Consider the following 20,342-nt stretch of genomic DNA (forward strand, 5'->3'; position numbering starts at 1 on the left):
AAGTAACTTCGGTGGGTTTGTTTATAGTAATAAAAAAATGAAATTTCGATCATATCATCAAAAAAAGTTATTTGCATAAGTTACTTGCATGTTTATTATAATTAAAATAATTTATGTTTATGTCATCAATAAGTAATCAAAATAATTTTCCTTTTCAACGTTATTTTGTATTATTTATCTTTTTTTTTTTTTTTTTTTGTTATAAAATCCTTTACTACATGTAAAAACCGTAGACCTATAAATTCAAATTCTAGATAAAAATTAAAACACAAACAGAGGGGTCTGAAAGAAGATTTATTCGCCAGTGTTTTTTTCAAAAACAGCATCTATTACATTCAAGGCCGGGGTGAAGGTTTTATGCGTGTGCGTGTGAGGGGGAGGAGGGTGATATCAGTCGGCAAATTTAGACAGACAGTAAGCAAATGTAAAACAGTTAGTCGGTAAATTTCAAAAAACGAGGACATTTTTTTTTTACCAAGTAAAAACTCTGATGGCAGCGTCCCCCTCCCCCCTCCACCAACTCCACCCACGTGATATACTCGCACCAGCCGTGATTACCATACCAGGAAGAAATAATTCTCAAAATATAAATATACATATTGCATGTTTATATTTCATTTAATTATAAATATACAATATAATAAATATAAATATACTCATAAAATTTTATTATAAATTGTATAACTACGTTATCAAAGTATTCAAAATTATTTTGACTGGAAAAGTAATCAATAAATCAAAATTTGGTAAAATAACCCAGAGATATGGTGCACGCTATGAAATACGCAATTGATTAATTCTTGTTTTACAAAGGGTTCATTTTTTAAGGTGTATTTGTTTAAGGGTTTCAAAATAAATAAATTTTTAAAAGCTAAAGAGGTTAAATCGTTTTCCACATATAAATGGAAATTAAAACATTAATACATTTACTTTGTATACATTGAGTATTCTCATTTCCATAAACAATATTCAATTATATGAGAATCGATCTGCAAAGTTGAATAAACGCATAGCATGTTTCTAACGACGGTAAAGACGTTATAACTTTTAACTGTGCTATCCCAGGTAGTAATTGCATAATTTATATAACTGTGAACAAATTATCAATAAAGTTGTGTTGAAGATTTTCATTTAAATATATTCTGGCCTGGTATAAAATCAAAATACTTTTAGACACTGTAATGCAAATGTAATTAATTTATATGTTGCTTCCGTGGGATGTTCTCGTCAAAAAAAAAAAAAAAACACCAAAAAAATTTTTGTTACAAAATCTCTGTTTATTTGAACTTGATCAATAAAAAATTGCGGCATACTTTTGCGTAATGGATAATTTTTGGAGTGGGGACAAAAAAGAATCCATTTTGGTTTGTTCATGTTTAGGGTTAATTTGTTACACTTGAACCGATTTGATACTTCTTAAAATTCATTATTCATAGTCATATAGAGTTGGTAAATATTATTATTTTGGGCCATTTGAGCTTGAAAAAGATCTCACTTCTGCTACAGCATGGGACTCTCAGTGGTTGCTGGATTATAAAAAAAGATAAAACTCATTTTTCTCAGCTGATCGTTATCGCAATAATATAGATCTTTCTATATTAATGAACGGTAATGTACTCGATGAGTCATCTACACTTCGTCTTCTTGGATTAACTCTTATTTCCGATCTTTCTCGAAAACCATATATCAAATCCATTGCAAAATTAACATCTGCTAATGTTGCATCTCTTTATCATACTTGCCACTTTCTTACTACGAATTCTATTCGTTACCTCGATAAATCTCAAATTCGTCCTTGTATGAAATTTTGTTGCCATATCTGGAGAGGGTCTTCGAATAATGCTCTTTCTCTTTTAGACAAGGTGCAAAAACTCATTGTAATCATCGTTAGACTTGCAGCCAACATTCAACCATTGTCACATCATTGTAAAGTTGCTTTTCTTTCGTTTTTTTATAAATGCTACCCAGTAGGCACGCAACGTTTTATTCACGTTTCAATCACGTGTATTTTAGGTGACTTCGTCCAGGTTACTATTTTACGTGAAAGTCACGTGAAAGTTACGTGCCAAAATATCTCGTCTTTCGGAACTTTTTTTATTTTAAAAAAAAACTGGCATAAGAAATGTGAAATAATATTTTTTATTATATTAATTATTTTTTTATAGTATAGTTTTTGTATTCATTATATTAGTTATAATTATTTATTTTTATGATAATATAATTAATTTTTATTGTAGTATTATCATAATTAAAAAAAAAAAAATTGGTCTATATAATATCTTTTAACGCGATGCATTTAAGTTGTAATATCTAATATCTAAATTATATCAAATTAAGTTAAATAAATTAGTACCCTATTTGCCGTCCCTATTTGCCACACAAATAAGATTAAACTCAAATACAAGGTATGCTTTTTTTCTACTTTATGATATAATATTTTAGACTGGCGAATTTGTCCATTTTCCTTACTTAATTTAGTACGAAATAAGTTATGTTATAACGAATTTAATATCAAATTAAGTAAGCTACATGGAGAAATTATAAGTTCTAGCAGAACTTATTCTTGATTCTTGAGCAATAATAATGTCTCTAGAACTTCTGCATTATTACTCAAGAGTCTTTTAGATAAAAACCCAAAATAGATTTTCTTTCTTTATTTGGTTTTTATCAACAATGTTAAAGAATTTATCCAAGATAATATCAATAAATAAATGTGTTATGTTATTTATTATTGATGTATGTATATATTATTATTAAATACTTTATCTTTTTATAATATATGACATCTTGATCTCGTGCTTTACTTGTTAAAAAGGGTTAATACTTATTTATTTCTTTTTTTTATATTATTTGAATATTATATGATTATATATATTCGAGTTATATGAAATTATTATTATATATATTATATGACTTTTATTGTTATTATGTACAATATAAAACAGGTTATTAACGCGGATTTGTTCGATGTTTTCCCCACAAAAAGATAATTATGATGCTATTGTATTTGAAACTGCATTTTACTTATCTTTCAATGTTGACGACCTTCCAATATGTAAAGCAAGTTTCTCTCAAGTATAGCATTGCTTTTTTAAAAATTGTTTAATGATTTAGATCAAAGAAATAGCAACACCAGAAAATCTTGTTGCCAAAACAGTTGGTGACTCACCATGTAAGATTTGTCTTAAAAATTTGTGATTTAAGATGATTATTTAATATTAATATTATTATTTAAGTTTTTATTTATTTCTTTTGAGCTAAATTTGGTGTTGTGAGCTATTATTGGAGAAAATATTGACTTATTCATTAGATAAAGTTTGATGCCTGCTCTTACCCCATTTCCTTCTTCATGTTTCAATCATGTATATTTTAGGTGACCTTGTCCAGGTGACAATTTTACTTGATTAAAACGTGAATGTTACGTTGCCAAAATATTGTGTATTTTGGAACTTTTTTTATTCATAATAAAAACCTGTGATTAGAAACTTGGAAAGATATTCTTTATTTACTATTTTTTTATAATTTAGTTTCAGGGATTATCTTATTCGGGATATTCCCGGAATACCAGATATTTTTCTGAAATTTATCTTTTTCCAAATATCCGAAAAGTTTTCTATACATACAACTACAAAACACAAAAAAATGAGTAGCCTCCTCGACTGTAGTGGCCCCCCTCGGGCCTTGGGGAGGTGAATAATCTAAAAAAAAAAAAAAAAAAAAAAAAAACTTATATTACAAGTTCCATACATACAACTTATATTACAACATATAACAAGTATATATTATTCATCTATTTGTTTTTATGTTGTTTTAGTCATCATTCATACAAAAATTAAGAAAATTTTTTAAAAAATTGAGAAACAACTTGGCTGAATGCAAAATTAAGGGAAAAATGAGGGGGGAAATATTCTGAATTTTTTCAGGATATTTTCCGTAAATTTTTTCCGGATATTTTAAATATAATGATTACATGAAATATGTAGTTTATATATTCATTATTGTAATTACTTTTTATTTTACTTTTACAATAATGTAATTATTTTGCATTGTAATTTTATAATAATTAGTTTAAAAAGTAGGGTGTAAGATATCTTATAACTTCGCAATGCATTTTTGACCAAAATAAAATGTCACATATATAATATTTTATCCAAACATATTATCTTATAACTAAGTTTTATCAATTTAGGTTTAATAAATATATTATAAAGCTTAGTTCAAAATTGTGTAACGTTATGGCAGATAATTATCATATTGCAATACGCAAAAGATCAAACCCTACTACGAGGTATATTTTTTTTTCTACCATATTGTATATTATTTTAGACTGTCAAATTTGTCAATGTAATTAATTTGATAATAAATAAGTTATTATAACTTATTTAATATTAAATTTATTAGGCTACATGACAAATGATAAGTTCTGCATAAAATATTATTGACTAGGAAGACCCAATGGTATTGTTATGTTATTGCCTAGGAATATCATTCTGTAGTAAGACCCAATAACCTTTTAACTTTTAAAGTTTGACTTTAAATTTCACCTTACCCTCTCTTTGTCTACTATTGTGATCGCACTCTGTAGTAAGAATTTGATTTAATTCATATCTTGTTGGAGAATGCAACTTGATTCTGAGTTGAATTTTCAGCACTCTGTATTTATTGGTGACCTAATTTGACAATACTTTATTATACATATTTTTAGTATTATACTTAATATATTATATATAATTAGGGGTAGATGAGGCTCCTTAGCCGTGGTGAATGTTTCCACAGCAAAAGGCGCCTCAAGGTGAAAATCTGACCATGGATAAGGAAAATCATGATATAAAATCCCCACTATAATGCTTTGTGGTTATGTGATAACTATTACATTTATATAAATTGTTTTAACTTTTGTGTGCATTCTAAAATGACATTTAATGCTGTTCAAAACTTTGTAGATTACTCATTTAAAGCAACTTTGTGGGCTGTCACCTTTGCATCTAGTGAGTTAATGTATGAACAAGTTAATGCAGAAACAGATGCAAATATAAGAAGATGGAAAACAAAGAAAACAAATTATCATGTTATCACAGTACACAGATGTTATCACATAAGGTGAGTACAGGTCTTTTTCTAATCACGCCTATCAGTTATTAACTTTATATAGATATAGATATAGATAAATCTATAGATAGATATTAGATATAGATATATATAGATAAAAAAATTTTTTTTAAACTTGTATTTTTTATTATGTACTTCTTTTTTTTAATCATCTGTCGACTTTTTTGTTACATCTTTTTTTATTAAATACTTATTTACTTTTTTAGCAATCAGAGTATAAAATTAGAAGGCAAATGACTTTTATTTTTTTACACTGTATGTAGTAATGTTTTCTTAAAATTATTTAATGATTTAGATAAAAGAAAACAAATAACACACTAGAAAATCTTGTTGCCAAAAGTAGTTAGCAACTCTCAAAGTAAGATTTGTTTTAAAAGTTTGTGATTTTAAGATAATTATTAAATAATCATATTATTATTTAAGATTTTTATTCGTTTCTTTTCAGCTAAATCTGATTCATTAGATGAAGTTTGATGCGTGCTCTTATAGAAGAAAATATCGACTGATTCGTTAGATTATGTTTGAAGCGTGCTTTTATGGGAGAATAGATATATAAGTTTGAAGCGTGCTCTTCGTAAGTTGCAGTCTAAGGACTTCGTACTTATTACTTATTGGATATAAGGAGGATATTTTAACAAAAGTGCAGCTTTTATTACAAATTAAAAATTTTTATGTCAAGAACTAATATACTGACTAATAAAACCATGTATTTTAATACGTATTAAAGTATTTCCTCGACGATGAGTTTTTTTTCTTACACGAATCCAAACACTTATAATTGTAATTATAAAGCATAGTTATTGCTTAAATATTACGTGCCAAAATTAACATAAAAAGCACGTCTTTTAGACAGTTTAAGGGGACCAAAAAGTCACCTAAATATCACGTGCCAAAAGTAACGTGAAAAACACGTCCATAAATCACGTGAATTGGTCATTTCATAAGGGTCCAAAAATTTCACCTAAATATCACGTGCCAAAAGTAACGTGAAAAACACGTCCATAAATCACGTGAATTGGTCATTTCATGAGGACCAAAAAGTCACCTAAATATCACGTGCCAAAAGTAACGTGAAAAACACGTCCATAAATCACGTGAATTGGTCATTTCATGGGGACCAAAAAGTCACCTAATTGTCACGTGCCAAAATAACGTGAAATTCACGTTTTTGTCACGTCGCTGTGCCTACTGGGTATGGACACTGCTCTAAAGTGGTAGATTCTTTTGTGTCGTCTACTAAAATTGTCGTGTTACTCTTCAATCAATTATGTCTCATCCTTTTACTGTGACTGTCAATCAATTAAGTCTCATCCTTTTACTGTGACACCTAAGTGCTCCAAAAATTCATATTCATCTTGTTTTTTGCACAAACATCAGTTCTTTAGAATTCGCTTCCTTCGTCTTGTATTCCTGATTCTTATAATTTGCAATCTTTCAAGTTGTCTGTTAATCGTTATCTTGCTTTATGAACTTCGTCTTTTCTCTTTCAGTAACTTCCAACTCTAATAATAATAGTTAATTATAATAATAACAATAATAACAATAATAATAATAATAATAATAATAAAGAATAGTTAATAATAATATCTAATTTTAAGCCTTATATCAATTTCAGATAAAAAATCTAGAAAAATTTTATTTCAAAAAATAATGATATAAAGAGAAGCTTCCAGTTTCAGAACAGCTGTTTGGTCGGAAATGTTTATTCAATTAAGCAGCTTTATCTCTCAAAGGGCTGTAATTTATGAAGAGCCAGAGTTTAATTTAATTATTGCCTAATTTTGGCATAATACTTGTTTTAGTTTGAAGATTTGAAGAGAAAAAAAGGTTTGCAAGAATAGCTAATAAAAAAACTCTACCTAAGCTTAACGCAAAAAAAAAATTAATTATTCTTTTTTAACAAATTTGTAAACAAAAAATTTGTTAAAGACAAAAATACTTTAAATAATAAACTAAATTTATTTTTAATATTTATAAAATATCAATTACCATATTATATTCAATTATATGGTATTAAAAAGGAATATTAACACATTAAAAATGATCCGCCAAATTTAAAAATTTTGAAAGTATGATGCACCCGAAAGAAATAATTTGTTACAAAATAAATGCAAAAACAACAGAAAATGTTGTGTTGTTTTTTTAAAGTTAGTTTCAGGTTTTAGCTACAATGAAAAGTGAACTTAGCAGATATTTTACAAACGGATAAATAATATAGGAATTTTTACGTCACATAAGCATGAAGTTGCAAATAGGATAAAAAAATAGTCAAAAGTTTTTACATGAAGTCTTAGATTTTTGTATATAAACTTTTAAAGCTTTTTTTACAAACATTATTCAGTAATAATTTTTAAACTATTAAAGTACTTTAGTAAGATTTTTTTGTCTTTTAAAAACTTCCGTTATTTAGAAAAAATGAGTTGCGAACACTGAGTTCGAGTAACCTTAACTCTACGGTCACTAATTTGTAAACTCTGTATGAAAAAAGGCAATTAAATATTTTTAATAAATAGGGACAATACAAAAAATTTAAAGCTTTTTTCATTATTTATTTTAAAATTATTTTCGAACCAAACTTTAAACTTAAATTACAAGGTTTTTTTTTTCTTTTACATATTTTAAGTCTTATTTGAAAAAATAAAACATTGAATAAAATATTTATCAAAATATTAGAATGTAATTATCAGTTATCAATATTTTTCAATAAATAAAAGTGACATTAAAAATGCCTTGTTCACCTTCCATATAAACCTCCTTCACTTTTCGTAAAAACCTCGTTCACCTTTCATGAACGAGGTTTTTACGAAAAGTGAAGGAGGTTACTCGAACTCAGTGTTCGCAACTCATTTTTTCTAAATAACGGAAGTTTTTAAAAGACAAAAAAATCTTACTAAAGTACTTTAATAGTTTAAAAATTATTACTGAATAATGTTTGTAAAAAAAGCTTTAAAAGTTTATATACAAAAATCTAAGACTTCATGTAAAAACTTTTGACTATTTTTTTATCCTATTTGCAACTTCATGCTTATGTGACGTAAAAATTCCTATATTATTTATCCGTTTGTAAAATATCTGCTAAGTTCACTTTTCATTGTAGCTAAAACCTGAAACTAACTTTAAAAAAACAACACAACATTTTCTGTTGTTTTTGCATTTATTTTGTAACAAATTATTTCTTTCGGGTGCATCATACTTTCAAAATTTTTAAATTTGGCGGATCATTTTTAATGTGTTAATATTCCTTTTTAATACCATATAATTGAATATAATATGGTAATTGATATTTTATAAATATTAAAAATAAATTTAGTTTATTATTTAAAGTATTTTTGTCTTTAACAAATTTTTTGTTTACAAATTTGTTAAAAAAGAATAATTAATTTTTTTTTTGCGTTAAGCTTAGGTAGAGTTTTTTTATTAGCTATTCTTGCAAACCTTTTTTTCTCTTCAAATCTTCAAACTAAAACAAGTATTATGCCAAAATTAGGCAATAATTAAATTAAACTCTGGCTCTTCATAAATTACAGCCCTTTGAGAGATAAAGCTGCTTAATTGAATAAACATTTCCGACCAAACAGCTGTTCTGAAACTGGAAGCTTCTCTTTATATCATTATTTTTTGAAATAAAATTTTTCTAGATTTTTTATCTGAAATTGATATAAGGCTTAAAATTAGATATTATTATTAACTATTCTTTATTATTATTATTATTATTATTATGTATATATGATATAATCATAGCCATGAAATTTAAAGCGTGCACTTCAATATGACAATGAAAAAACCATTTCCCAGGGTTGTCTGATTTAAAACGTAAAACTGCATAACCACCTGGTAAAAGTATAAAATATAGCTCATTGTTTTTCTTGAACTTTTTGTTTTTTTTTATCCTCTTTATTTTTCTATTCTTATTGTAATATTATTGTTAAGACCACTAAAACTATAATACAAAATATTTATACAATACTTGTATTATAATTTATTTATAATTTGTATATATATACGTACACATATATATATATATATATATATATATATATATATATATATATATATATATATATATATATATATATATATATATATATAAATATATATATAAATATATATATATATATATATATATATATATATATATATATATATATATATATATATATACATAAACAATATATATATATATATGTATGTATATATATTATATAATATATATATATATATATATGTATATATATATATGTATATATGTATATATATATAAATTATATAATATATATATATATATATATATATATATATATATATATTATGTAATATATATATATATATATATATATATATATATATATATATATATATATATATATATATATATATATATATATATATATATATATATATATATATTATTATATAATATATATATATATATATTATATAATATTTATATATATATATATATATATATATATATATATATATTATACAATATATATATTATTATATAAAATATATATATATATTATATAATATATATATGTTACATAATATATTAAATATATGTATAAATATATCATATATATATATATTATATAATATATATATATAATATAATATATATATATATATATATATATATATATATATATATATATACATAATATATATATATATATATATATATATATATATATATATATTATATATATATATATATATATTTATATGTATATATATATATATATATATGTTTATATGTATATATATATATATATACATATACACATATATAATACATATATGTTTATATGTATATATATATATATATATACATATATATATATATATAAATATATATATATATATATATATATATATATTTATATGTATGTATGAATATATATATATAAATATATATATATATATATATATATATATATATATATATGTACGTATATATATATAAATTATATAATATATATATATATATATATTATATAATATATATATATATATATATATATATATATATATATATATATTATATAATATATATATAATATATAATATATTAATTATATATATATCATATATATATATATATATTTTATAATATATATATATATATATATAATATATATATATATTATATATATATATATACACATATATTATATATATATATATTTATATGTATATATATATATATTTATATATATATATTCATACATACATATATATATATATATATATATATATATATATATATATATATATATATATATATTTATATATGTATATATATATTTATATATATATACATACATATATATATATATTTTTTTTTATATATACATAAATATATATATATATATATATATATATATATATATATATATATATATATATATATATATATATATATATATGTATATACATATATATTTATATATATATATATATGTACATATATATATATGTACATATATATATGTACATATATATATATATATACGTATATATATATATGTATAGATATTTATATATATATATATATATATATATATATATATATATATATATATATATATATATATATATATATATATATATATACATATACAGGGTGTATACTTAATTTCTGACCCCCCACATGTTACAAACACAAGATTTCGAGTTGCTCTCTTAAATGCTACTTTAGCCCGAAAAATACTATAGTATGAATTTTGGTGTAACTATACTTTCTGCACGTAAAACGCTCACTTCAGATAGGATATGACCTCAGAAAATGTTTATGGGTGCCATTTTGTTAACATACATAAAAATGATATTTTCATTCTCCTTGTCTTCCACGCCCTTTGGCATTATGACTATAGTTTTAGCTCGATTTTTAAGTAAATTGTCCTTATTACTCCTTAATATGTGATCTTAGTTTGCCAAATAATAACACATTTTTACTTTACTGTTTATGACGTATTGCTTCTCTTCGAAACCGGGGTCAGATATTAAGTTTACACTTTTTAATGTTTAGCATTTTGGCAACAAGAAATAATCAGCATTATTTTTATTTGCCTTATTTATATCAGTGATACTTGGTGTCTGTTTATGATTTACATTAATTATTTTACATTAACTACATTAACTACATTAACTACATTAACTAACATTAATTACATTAATTACTCTGTGTGTATTTATATGTATTATATGTATATGTTACTAACATGTATTATATAACATGTGTTTTTTAGCAATTTACTCTGAAAATGAGTTCTGATAAACAGTTACTTCGTCACCGAATTCAAGTTTTATGTAGTCAAGGATTAAGCATTAAAGAAATCAACTAGACAGTGTAAAGTTTCTCGAAATACTGTTAGGAAGTGGGCAAGAAAACAAGAGGGTGACGGCACAGATGCTCAGCGACCTGGAAAGCCAACAAGGTTTTCACCAAGAACCAAGGAAAAGGTCCAAGTAGTAAATGACAAAGTTAGAAGTAAAAATAAAAACTGTAGCTAAGAAACTGAATTTTTCAGACAGTTACAAAGAAAGAGGAAAAACAATTTCACACAGTGCTATCAGTAAATACTTGCGCAAGACCACATGGGGAAAGCATGCCTATACACAGAAAGTGAAACCCATGTTGTCGCAGAAAAACATCACTAATCGCGTAAATTTTTGTACTCGTTTGCAAGAAGAGGGATTCGCAGATGACTCACCGGATGGTAAAGTGAAACGAGCTCACGTATTGTGGACTGATGAGAGTCCAATTGAATTATATCTGGCTCCAAACCGTCAAAATCAAAGAGTACGTACAGCAACACCAGACTCAATACCTTATGTTCGACGTCCGAAATTCGGTCTCAAGATTATGATAGCCGGCGGCATTTCTCGATATGGCAAAACTGATCTGGTTGTTGTTGAGCAAAATAAAACTGTTGATGGAAAATATTACCGTGATATTATTCTACTTGTGTACAAACGTGCAGCTGATGATAAGACCATCTTTTCTGTGAGAAATAAAGTTATTCTGATGCAAGATGGAGCAGCTTGCCACACGGCAAGAGCAACAATGAATGTGATCAACAGAGACTTTCCAGCAGTGTGGACCGACTGGCCTGGCAACTCGCCCGACTTAAATGTCATCGAACATATTTGGTCAAGACTCCAGGACAGTGTTTTATACAATCCTCAACCTCGTAATCGTGAACAGTTGATCAGACGTGTTGAACAGGAGTGGGCTGCCATTACGCAAGAAGAGTGTTTTCGCCTAGTAGAAAGCCTGCCAAAGAGAATTACTCAAAGCATAGAAAGAAATGGACTAAATACTGATTACTGACTATTAACATATATTCTTTGTCTAATTAAATTGATATGACAGTAATAAAATGGTATGTGTTGAAATACCGTATTCTTAAACCGAGATATAGGGGGTCAGAAATTAAGTATACACCCTGTATGTTATATATATATATATATATATATATATATATATATATATATATATATATATATATATATATATATATATGAATATATATGTATATATATATGTATTTATATGTATATATATACGTATATATATATATGTATATATATATATATATATATATATATATATATATATATATATATATATATATATATATATATATATATATATATATATATATATATATATATATATATATATACCATTGAGTATTAATAAAATTGTTTGCTATATACATAAAATATTTACCTGTTGGTATTATTAGAGTATCTTTTCGAGGAGGATTAATCAAATTTAAACCAGGAATATTTCCATTGCTTTCCCACTGCTTGTTTTTCTATTTTGATTCATTGCAAAAATTTTGGCCGAATCCACAATCAATATCTTTATTCTCTGTTGCGATTATTAGTTTAGCTGTAGTGATATTTTGAGGCGCATAATCCATCTTTAAAACATAAAAACTATGACCATGCAGATGAATTGGATGCCCCAAACCTGCCCCACTTCCAATGTTTGTAAAAGTCATTTGTATTGTTTAATCACGTGGAAATTTTAGCTCCTAATGGCAATAACACACTTTATCAAGCCCACAATCGTGCTTATTACAATCATAACCATCAATTTCATCTCCTTGAGTAAGAGAGTTTACTCCTCGAAACTCAAACTTTCTTCCATTTACAGCACCAGGGGTTACTTTGCTACCTGGAAATGCAAAGTTCAAAAAATATTATTTGCTGTCAGCCGTAAATAAAGGAGACGGATCTTCATCATCAGCATTGTGAAGGTCAGACATCAGTACGCAATCAAGATTGAGATGTTCAGGAAAGTATTTAAAAGGGCTGTTTACAACTTTACAAGAACTTCCTTTTAAACAAACTTGCTTATTGGTTGTAGGTTCATTGTTAGATGCACCCTCGTAGTGTAAAATAGCTTCTACTGAGTGATTTCGGACGCCGTCCTATTTTCAAACAATGCTATATTAGTATGTGTTTATTTAACTATTACAAAGACTTTATTAAAATAAACTTTTATATAACTTTCCAATTATGACTGATATTATGTAAAACTCAACGATGATGGTAAAAAGTATGAACCCCTGACAAGTGATGCAAGCCACTTTTTATAAGGCTTTTTTAAAACGCATGTAAATAAATCGCAACACTGAGAATAAATTTACACCTAAATCAGTCCCCTGATTAATTTTAATCAGATCTTACAACACGAGTACTCTTATTATCTTTCTGTCCTTATAAGGCTGGTGTTTATTTGGTGTGAGGAAATCGTGTGACTTTAAATGTAAAAGGCTAAGAGTATCTAGTAGTAGTAGTAGTAGTAGTAGTAGTAGTAGTAGTAGTAGTAGTAGTAGTAGTAGTAGTAGTAGTCGTGATATGCTACCTTTCAATGCACCCTGGCGTTACGTTTCGAACCCTCGTGTTACATTTTGCCCCTCATGTTACCTTTTTTTAATTGTGCCTATTGTTACAGAAACTCCGTAACATGGGAACAATGCTCCCTAATGTTACAGAACTTGCGCAGCATGAGGGATCATTGTACCTTTATGTTACTTTTGTTAGTGTAGCATGGAGGGCATTTAAAAAATGCTTTGTGTTTTACTAATTAGTCAAACTCAGTTGCAGTTTGATAACTATATGTTTCTTTCTTGGACTTACGTTGTTTTTGTCATTATTGTACCAATAAACTGCTTATTTTTTATTCATTTTTTGTTTTGCCGTTTGTTAAGAATTACAAAGAAGATATTACAGTAATTGTAAATCCTGACCGGAGCAAGAAGAAGACAAACTTGACTTAATACCGACCCCCGTTACATAAGAATTTACATTACTTATAAGCAATATGTAAAACAGTATAAGCACATACAAAACTTTAGCAAAAAAATAAACTTTTGCTCACAATCTTCCAGCTGAATAAATAAAAATATAAAATAAGACAAAACTGAGATAATCATAAAAGTTATAATTCACAAAAATTTGTGTTAGCTTAATTAAAATAATGCAATATAAATAAGTATTTATTGCTGATTACAAAACATGAAACAAAAAAAGAATACAATTAGTAACAAAAGCTAAAGAAAATTTAATAATTTGAAGTGATTTGAAATCTTGTATATCGAAGCCCATGTTTGGTAAATGCCATTTTTAATCAGTCTTAAAAATCTCTGAAGTGCAGTTTAAAACGAAGTTTTTATTAAAAATATAATTAAAATTGTTCAAAACAAAAGGTCTTTGATATTGAATTTGGTACGAGCTTAATTTAAGATGGTTTATACCCAGTGAGCATGAATCGTCCGGGGGACGTCTTATGAACATTTTAAGTTCTTATCACAAACTTTATTGTCATAACTCTTCAACTATTTTTTTCTAAGACAATTAACAACTCTTAACCAACAACACACTGGTAAATGACCCACCAATGTCTACAGATTGAACACTTCTTTTCTGCTTAACATTTTTTGGGATTTTCTCAAGTTTCTAAACTTTATCAATTTGTCACCAACTTTTTGCACATATAATTCCAACACAGCAACCCCATCATCACCAATACGTTCACCTTTATCGCTCATTAAACCATACTTTTAAAAAGTCTTTAGACATAATCAAGACTCACCATACTCTCATTAATAAAGTTGTCATTCCCGTAATGAGATTTTCCATTCTTCATCAACGCATCTTAGTCTTTCATGGCGTTCACAACGGATTTCATAGTAATTGGGGATGGGGAGAGGGGCATTTAATCTAAAATCAAGTCTTTTTTAATAATACACTTTGTTGTGAAATACCACAGTGCGGACTACCTAAGGTATTCCTAAATTTTCAAGTGGAGATTGATCCATGATTTTTAGTTTGTTTCCCATTCTTCTCCATTCTCTAAATTTACCAACGCACACATCTTTATCTCTTGTATATGTCTTAATGAAATGGTTAGTTTCTCTCAAATGCAAAACATATCGCAGCCATTAAAGGAATTTTCCGTTTGGGCGGTCCTATCATGTTTTCATCATACTCAAGTAACCATTTCCGCTTGACACAATCCTGAATTTCATATTCCGCTTTAGTTTATTTTGGTATCTCGTATCAAGCAACTTGATTAAACAATCGTTTGGGTTCGTCCCAATTTTCCATTTCCATTTGAATATTAAATCAATTTTATTAATTTCATTAAAAGTTCCGCATCAGCTAGCCCTAAACTTCGCCATTTCTGATGAAGAAATTCTCTCAATAACTAAATGGAATTCATTTCGAGACTCATATCAACTCCAAACGGTAAAAAATCTATAAAAATAACTTCAAAAGCCTTTGAAGGGTTTCATCATTTATTTTGTTTATAAGACAAAATCTTGTTATTTAAAATTGTCTTTGAACATCCCGTTTTCATAGCTGTCAAAACCGTTGTCGCCACCAGACCATTACCTTTCAAACGAACAAAAGATAATCCGCTAATTCCACTGTTGTTTAAAACCGAGGTCGCGCAGTTTCTTCGCTTCTGCACTCGTTTCCCTGCATCTTTAGGTACCTCAAATTTACATGTCCATTGTTACCATATTTGAAAAGCTGTTTGGAGATTACGATTTGCAATGGTTGCACCACATTGCTAAGTATTGTTTATGAACTTTTTTTGCGTATAAACAATTCTTCGCAATGTGGTGCAACCCTCTACAGTAACATACTAAATAAATTTTAGTCTTTTTTGACTTTTGTGATAATTAAGCAAGTTACGCCAATCATTTCAAATCAGCTAAAAGTAGATCAGCTTTTTCTTATAATTCATTAGATCATATAATTTTAGTTTTGTAAAATGCTCATTGCACTGTAAGCATCCATAAAGAAAGCTGCCAGCACTTGTCTGACTTTATTTGCATCAACAGTTTATAGGTTCTAAACCGAATAAACAGCTTTTTGAGGAAGAATCGAAAAAAATAATTCCAGCTTTTTGTTCTGCATTTCAGCTATCATTTTTGTTCATTGCATCCACTCATCAGCATTTGAAGTTCCATCATGGGTTTCATGCATTTCAATTAATTTTATACTTGATACAATGCCGGTTAGCTTGCAATTTTCTTGCATAAACACAACTAAAATTAAGGAGTATTTTTTTTCTTACCCAAACGAGAACCTGTTTTTTACAAATTTTACTACAGTTTATTTAATCTTAATTTATAAACATCAAAAAATAACTATTGAAACAAATATTAAAACTCGCGGAAACATGTATAATTAATTCTAGCCGAAAAAAAATATTTTATAAACTTTTTTATAAGAACCTTTTACAATATTGTCATGAAAGATCCTATATATAGATTTCTTTTCGCTACCTCAATTTTAAACTAAAAAATGTTTTTTTCGATAAGTTATAGAGTTAAAATAATAGTTTCAGCTTGCTATAATTAAGGTCATTTAAACTTTTAAATAAGCTGTTTAAATTTGATTTATAACCATGTTATTCACATAAAGTAGCGGGAAATAAAATCATTAAAACTATGATACGTTCATAATTAACATATTTTTTGACATGTCCCTTGTTTCTAATGTTTAGTATAAGTTACAAAAACGAATATTGGAAAATATTTTAAGAAAAGCTATTTTGATAAGATTTGTTGAAAAACTTGGAATATTTGGTTTAGAGCCTCTTAAAATAGAAATTTTATTTTTCGATTGCCCTAAAAAACTGCGTATTTCACAGACTTGTCTTTAAGTACATTGAGTAGTCAAATTTCTTCTGCGCGTATCAGTGTTTTTGTTTTTTTTGAGTATCAATATGCTGAAAAACTAAACTTTTTCAAATAAAATTTCTTTGCGTATACATCGAAGTTAACTATTACTATTTTATTTACAAACTAAAATAATATCGACATTTATATAAAAGCTTACTAAATTTTTTAAAAGGTTACTTTTTCAGATTTTATGTGTAAAAGTTACAGCTTATACAAATCTTCCGAAATTTTGCACATTCGTTTTGACTGAAAACAACGCTTTAAAACAGTGATCAGGCAAACCCAAGTTTACGTGAAATAACGTTTTAAAAAGCGACCAATATCTATAATCTGAAAACATGATGTGGCCGTACAAAGTTTTTGTAAAACTTAGTTTTAAAGCAAAAAGCATTTTTGAAAAACTTCTTGTGAAAATGCCACATCCCTAATTTGGCAGATTTAAGGATGTGAGATTACAAAGTTTTACAAAAAATGTCCTTTAAGAATTCAACGAAATATAAGAGATATGTGACATTGAATTCTACCACAAATTTATCTTTATAATTACATAGGATTTCCATTAATCCTTCTAATTGTTTTTCGATCAAACTTTAAAATTGACGAGCATTTTTTATAATTTCTCAACTTTCTTTCCAATCCACAACCTTTATTAAACGGTATGATAATACAACTGGCAGTTTTCTTTTGAGCTTTATACTCACTTGATAGCGAATTAATAGGAACCTTAGAATTTTTATGCCACACGTCTAAAATAAGTTTCACATCTACTTGAAACCCATTTTCTTTGTTTATAATCCACTTTTAAAACTACCGTTATATGGATAAGGAGAAGAGGGGGAGGGGGAAAGAGAGGAGAGGAGAGGAGTATAAAATTATTATCAAAGCAATAATTAAAATCAAATAGGTGGTTCTTGAAATATTAAAAAAAAAAACCATGGATCATTTAGACAGTCTTCATCAAAGCATTTCTGGTCGATGCTATTAAATTGATTTTCCACCTAACTTCATTTTTTCAAGTCACCCGAAGGAATTTGATTACGATTCGGGTTTTTTTCATTGAAGTTTATTTATTATTATCAAAGTATACCATTTTTGTTATATTTATTAATAGGCAAAATACTTTTTTTTAGTAAAAAGTAATATATTTTGAAAAGTACATAATAAAATCCGAATAAGTTATACTTTTAATTTTTACCTAAACTATGACCCTAATGCTACCTAAATTTTTGTACTAAAGCGTCATTATCGGGACGCGATTACTATTTTATTGTAAAACTAATGTTAAGAATAAACTTTTAAATGTAAAGGAACAATAAAATAACATACTTTTTTCTTACTACTCACGTATTACAAAAATAATTTTTTGTGTAGTCATATTGAATCAACGAAAAAATTGACATATTTCTGTATTCAAATTCATATATTTATCATGAACTTTTCTGAAACTGAATTATATTTTTTTGACGGGATTAGTATTGAAAGTTTGTGGTGGAAAATTTTATATTTGTGGTAAATTAGAAGGGAGTTAAAAGTGTTTTAAGTTGAAACTGTTGCTTTTTAATCGGGTACAATGGGGAGTCGAGAAACAGTAAATGATCCCTAGTGCTACTTGTCCATAACGGCTTCAACAAATGCGAGATAAATAAATTAGTTTTTACCAAGATGAAAGAGCTCCAATGAATTAAAATAACTTAACTACCCTCAAACCACGATAAACTTTAAAAAAAAAGCACCAATATTGCTTGTATTAAGTCATATTGACTCGATTGTTTAGCAATTTTGATAAAGGTAACATGAGGGTAAAACAAATGTAGTATTAGTAGTAGTATTAGTAGTATTAGTAGTAGTAGTAGTAGTAGTAGTAGTAGTAGTAGTAGTAGTAGTAGTAGTAGTAGTAGTAGTAGTAGTAGTAGTAGTAGTAGTAGTAGTAGTAGTAGTAGTAGTAGTAGTAGTAGTAAAAGTTTATAATTTTACCTCCATACTTTCCGCTCTAATCCAATAATTATCTATTGTTTTATTAGCATTTAGTATAAAATCAAAACGTTCTCCAGGGTGAACGATAACAGATTCAGCTGAGTATGGCTTGATATCATAACCATCGGATGCAACAACGCTAATCTTGTGTCCATCAACTGAAATGCGCATTGGGTAATTACTTCCAACGTTGATTGATCGAAAACGATACTTTAATCCATGTTTTACTGTGTACCAAGTTAGCGGAGCACCATTATCTTACCCTTGAATGTTATGTTAAAACAAGTTTAAAACTTTGTTTTTTTTTTATAGAAAACGTCAAATTACAAAATAACTAAAAAGGTCATTAACACATTACTGATTGAAAAGGGAAATGAAAAAATAGCAATGAAATTTTTTAAGTAAAAGCAAAAGTATCAAAAGTTTTAGAAAAAGATGTTTTGATGATTTTATAAAATTTTTAATTTTTATTGTACTTTTTTATACTTTTATTTCAAATTTCTATACTTAATCTGCTCAAGCAAGCTGTATCTTGCTTGAGCAGACCAATGAATGAAAGAATGCTTGCTTGAGCAGAGAATATTGTTCATCATTTGTTCCATCGACAAAAACTCAATATTGCGTGACTCGTCGAATAAACTTGCATCCTTTTTACTCCAATAGGCTCAAAAAATATTTTACACAGTTTTTTCTTCTCATATTGTTGCTTTGGAATTGTATGACAGAAATAGTGTCGAAAAATGAATTTCGGAATACTATTGAATATTTTAAAAAGGCTATTACAGATAAAAAAAGAAAAAACAAAAAATAATAAAAGAAAAGAATGCTACCAAAGCCCAAACCCTTAGTCAATGTAGCGGCACTCCTTTGCAGCAGCAGGTTATAAGATAGTTGGTATGTGTACCTAAGCCCCCGTTAGCAGGCTATTTCAATATGACACCAGACATGTTATCTAAACTTGCTTTTTTAGTTGTTACTATTATCATTATTATTATTATTATTGTTATTATTATTATTATTATTATTATTATTGTTATTATT

The 20,342-nt window shown here is 26.6% G+C and overlaps 1 protein-coding gene and 1 long non-coding RNA gene across 4 annotated transcripts; one reads left to right on the top strand and one right to left on the bottom strand.

Annotated features, from left to right (window-relative positions):
- The first annotated feature begins 2,253 nt into the window (after positions 1-2,253).
- On the top strand, positions 2,254-5,847 carry LOC136087504 (uncharacterized). Of its 3 annotated transcripts, XR_010641837.1 has the most exons (7): positions 2,254-2,405; positions 3,115-3,172; positions 3,258-3,387; positions 4,190-4,288; positions 4,944-5,100; positions 5,405-5,467; positions 5,555-5,847. It is a non-coding gene; the product is annotated as an uncharacterized LOC136087504 (long non-coding RNA). The 3 variants fall into 3 exon arrangements; XR_010641838.1 differs by lacking the exon at positions 3,258-3,387 and having other exon boundaries at positions 2,255-2,405; XR_010641839.1 differs by lacking the exons at positions 3,115-3,172; positions 3,258-3,387 and having other exon boundaries at positions 2,281-2,405.
- Positions 5,848-13,189: 7,342 nt separating this feature from the next.
- Positions 13,190-19,570, bottom strand: LOC136087510 (uncharacterized). Its single transcript, XM_065810401.1, has 2 exons — positions 19,302-19,570; positions 13,190-13,556 (listed from the first exon to the last, which is right to left on the bottom strand). Exons 1-2 carry the CDS (start codon positions 19,470-19,472, stop codon positions 13,326-13,328), a joined length of 402 nt encoding a protein of 133 aa, XP_065666473.1. The 5' UTR covers positions 19,473-19,570; the 3' UTR covers positions 13,190-13,325.
- Between the last annotated feature and the right edge of the window lie 772 nt (positions 19,571-20,342).

This window comes from Hydra vulgaris, chromosome 11 (assembly GCF_038396675.1).
Source record: "Hydra vulgaris chromosome 11, alternate assembly HydraT2T_AEP".
Lineage (NCBI taxonomy): Eukaryota > Metazoa > Cnidaria > Hydrozoa > Anthoathecata > Hydridae > Hydra > Hydra vulgaris.

Coding starts and splice junctions, on each gene's coding strand:
- LOC136087510 (XM_065810401.1), bottom strand. CDS start 19,472: ATGCGCATTTCAGTTGATGGACACAAGATTAGCGTTGTTGCATCCGAT. Junction 13,557..19,301: donor TTAGAGCGGAAAGTATGGAG/GTAAAATTATAA, acceptor GTTTGAAAATAG/GACGGCGTCCGAAATCACTC.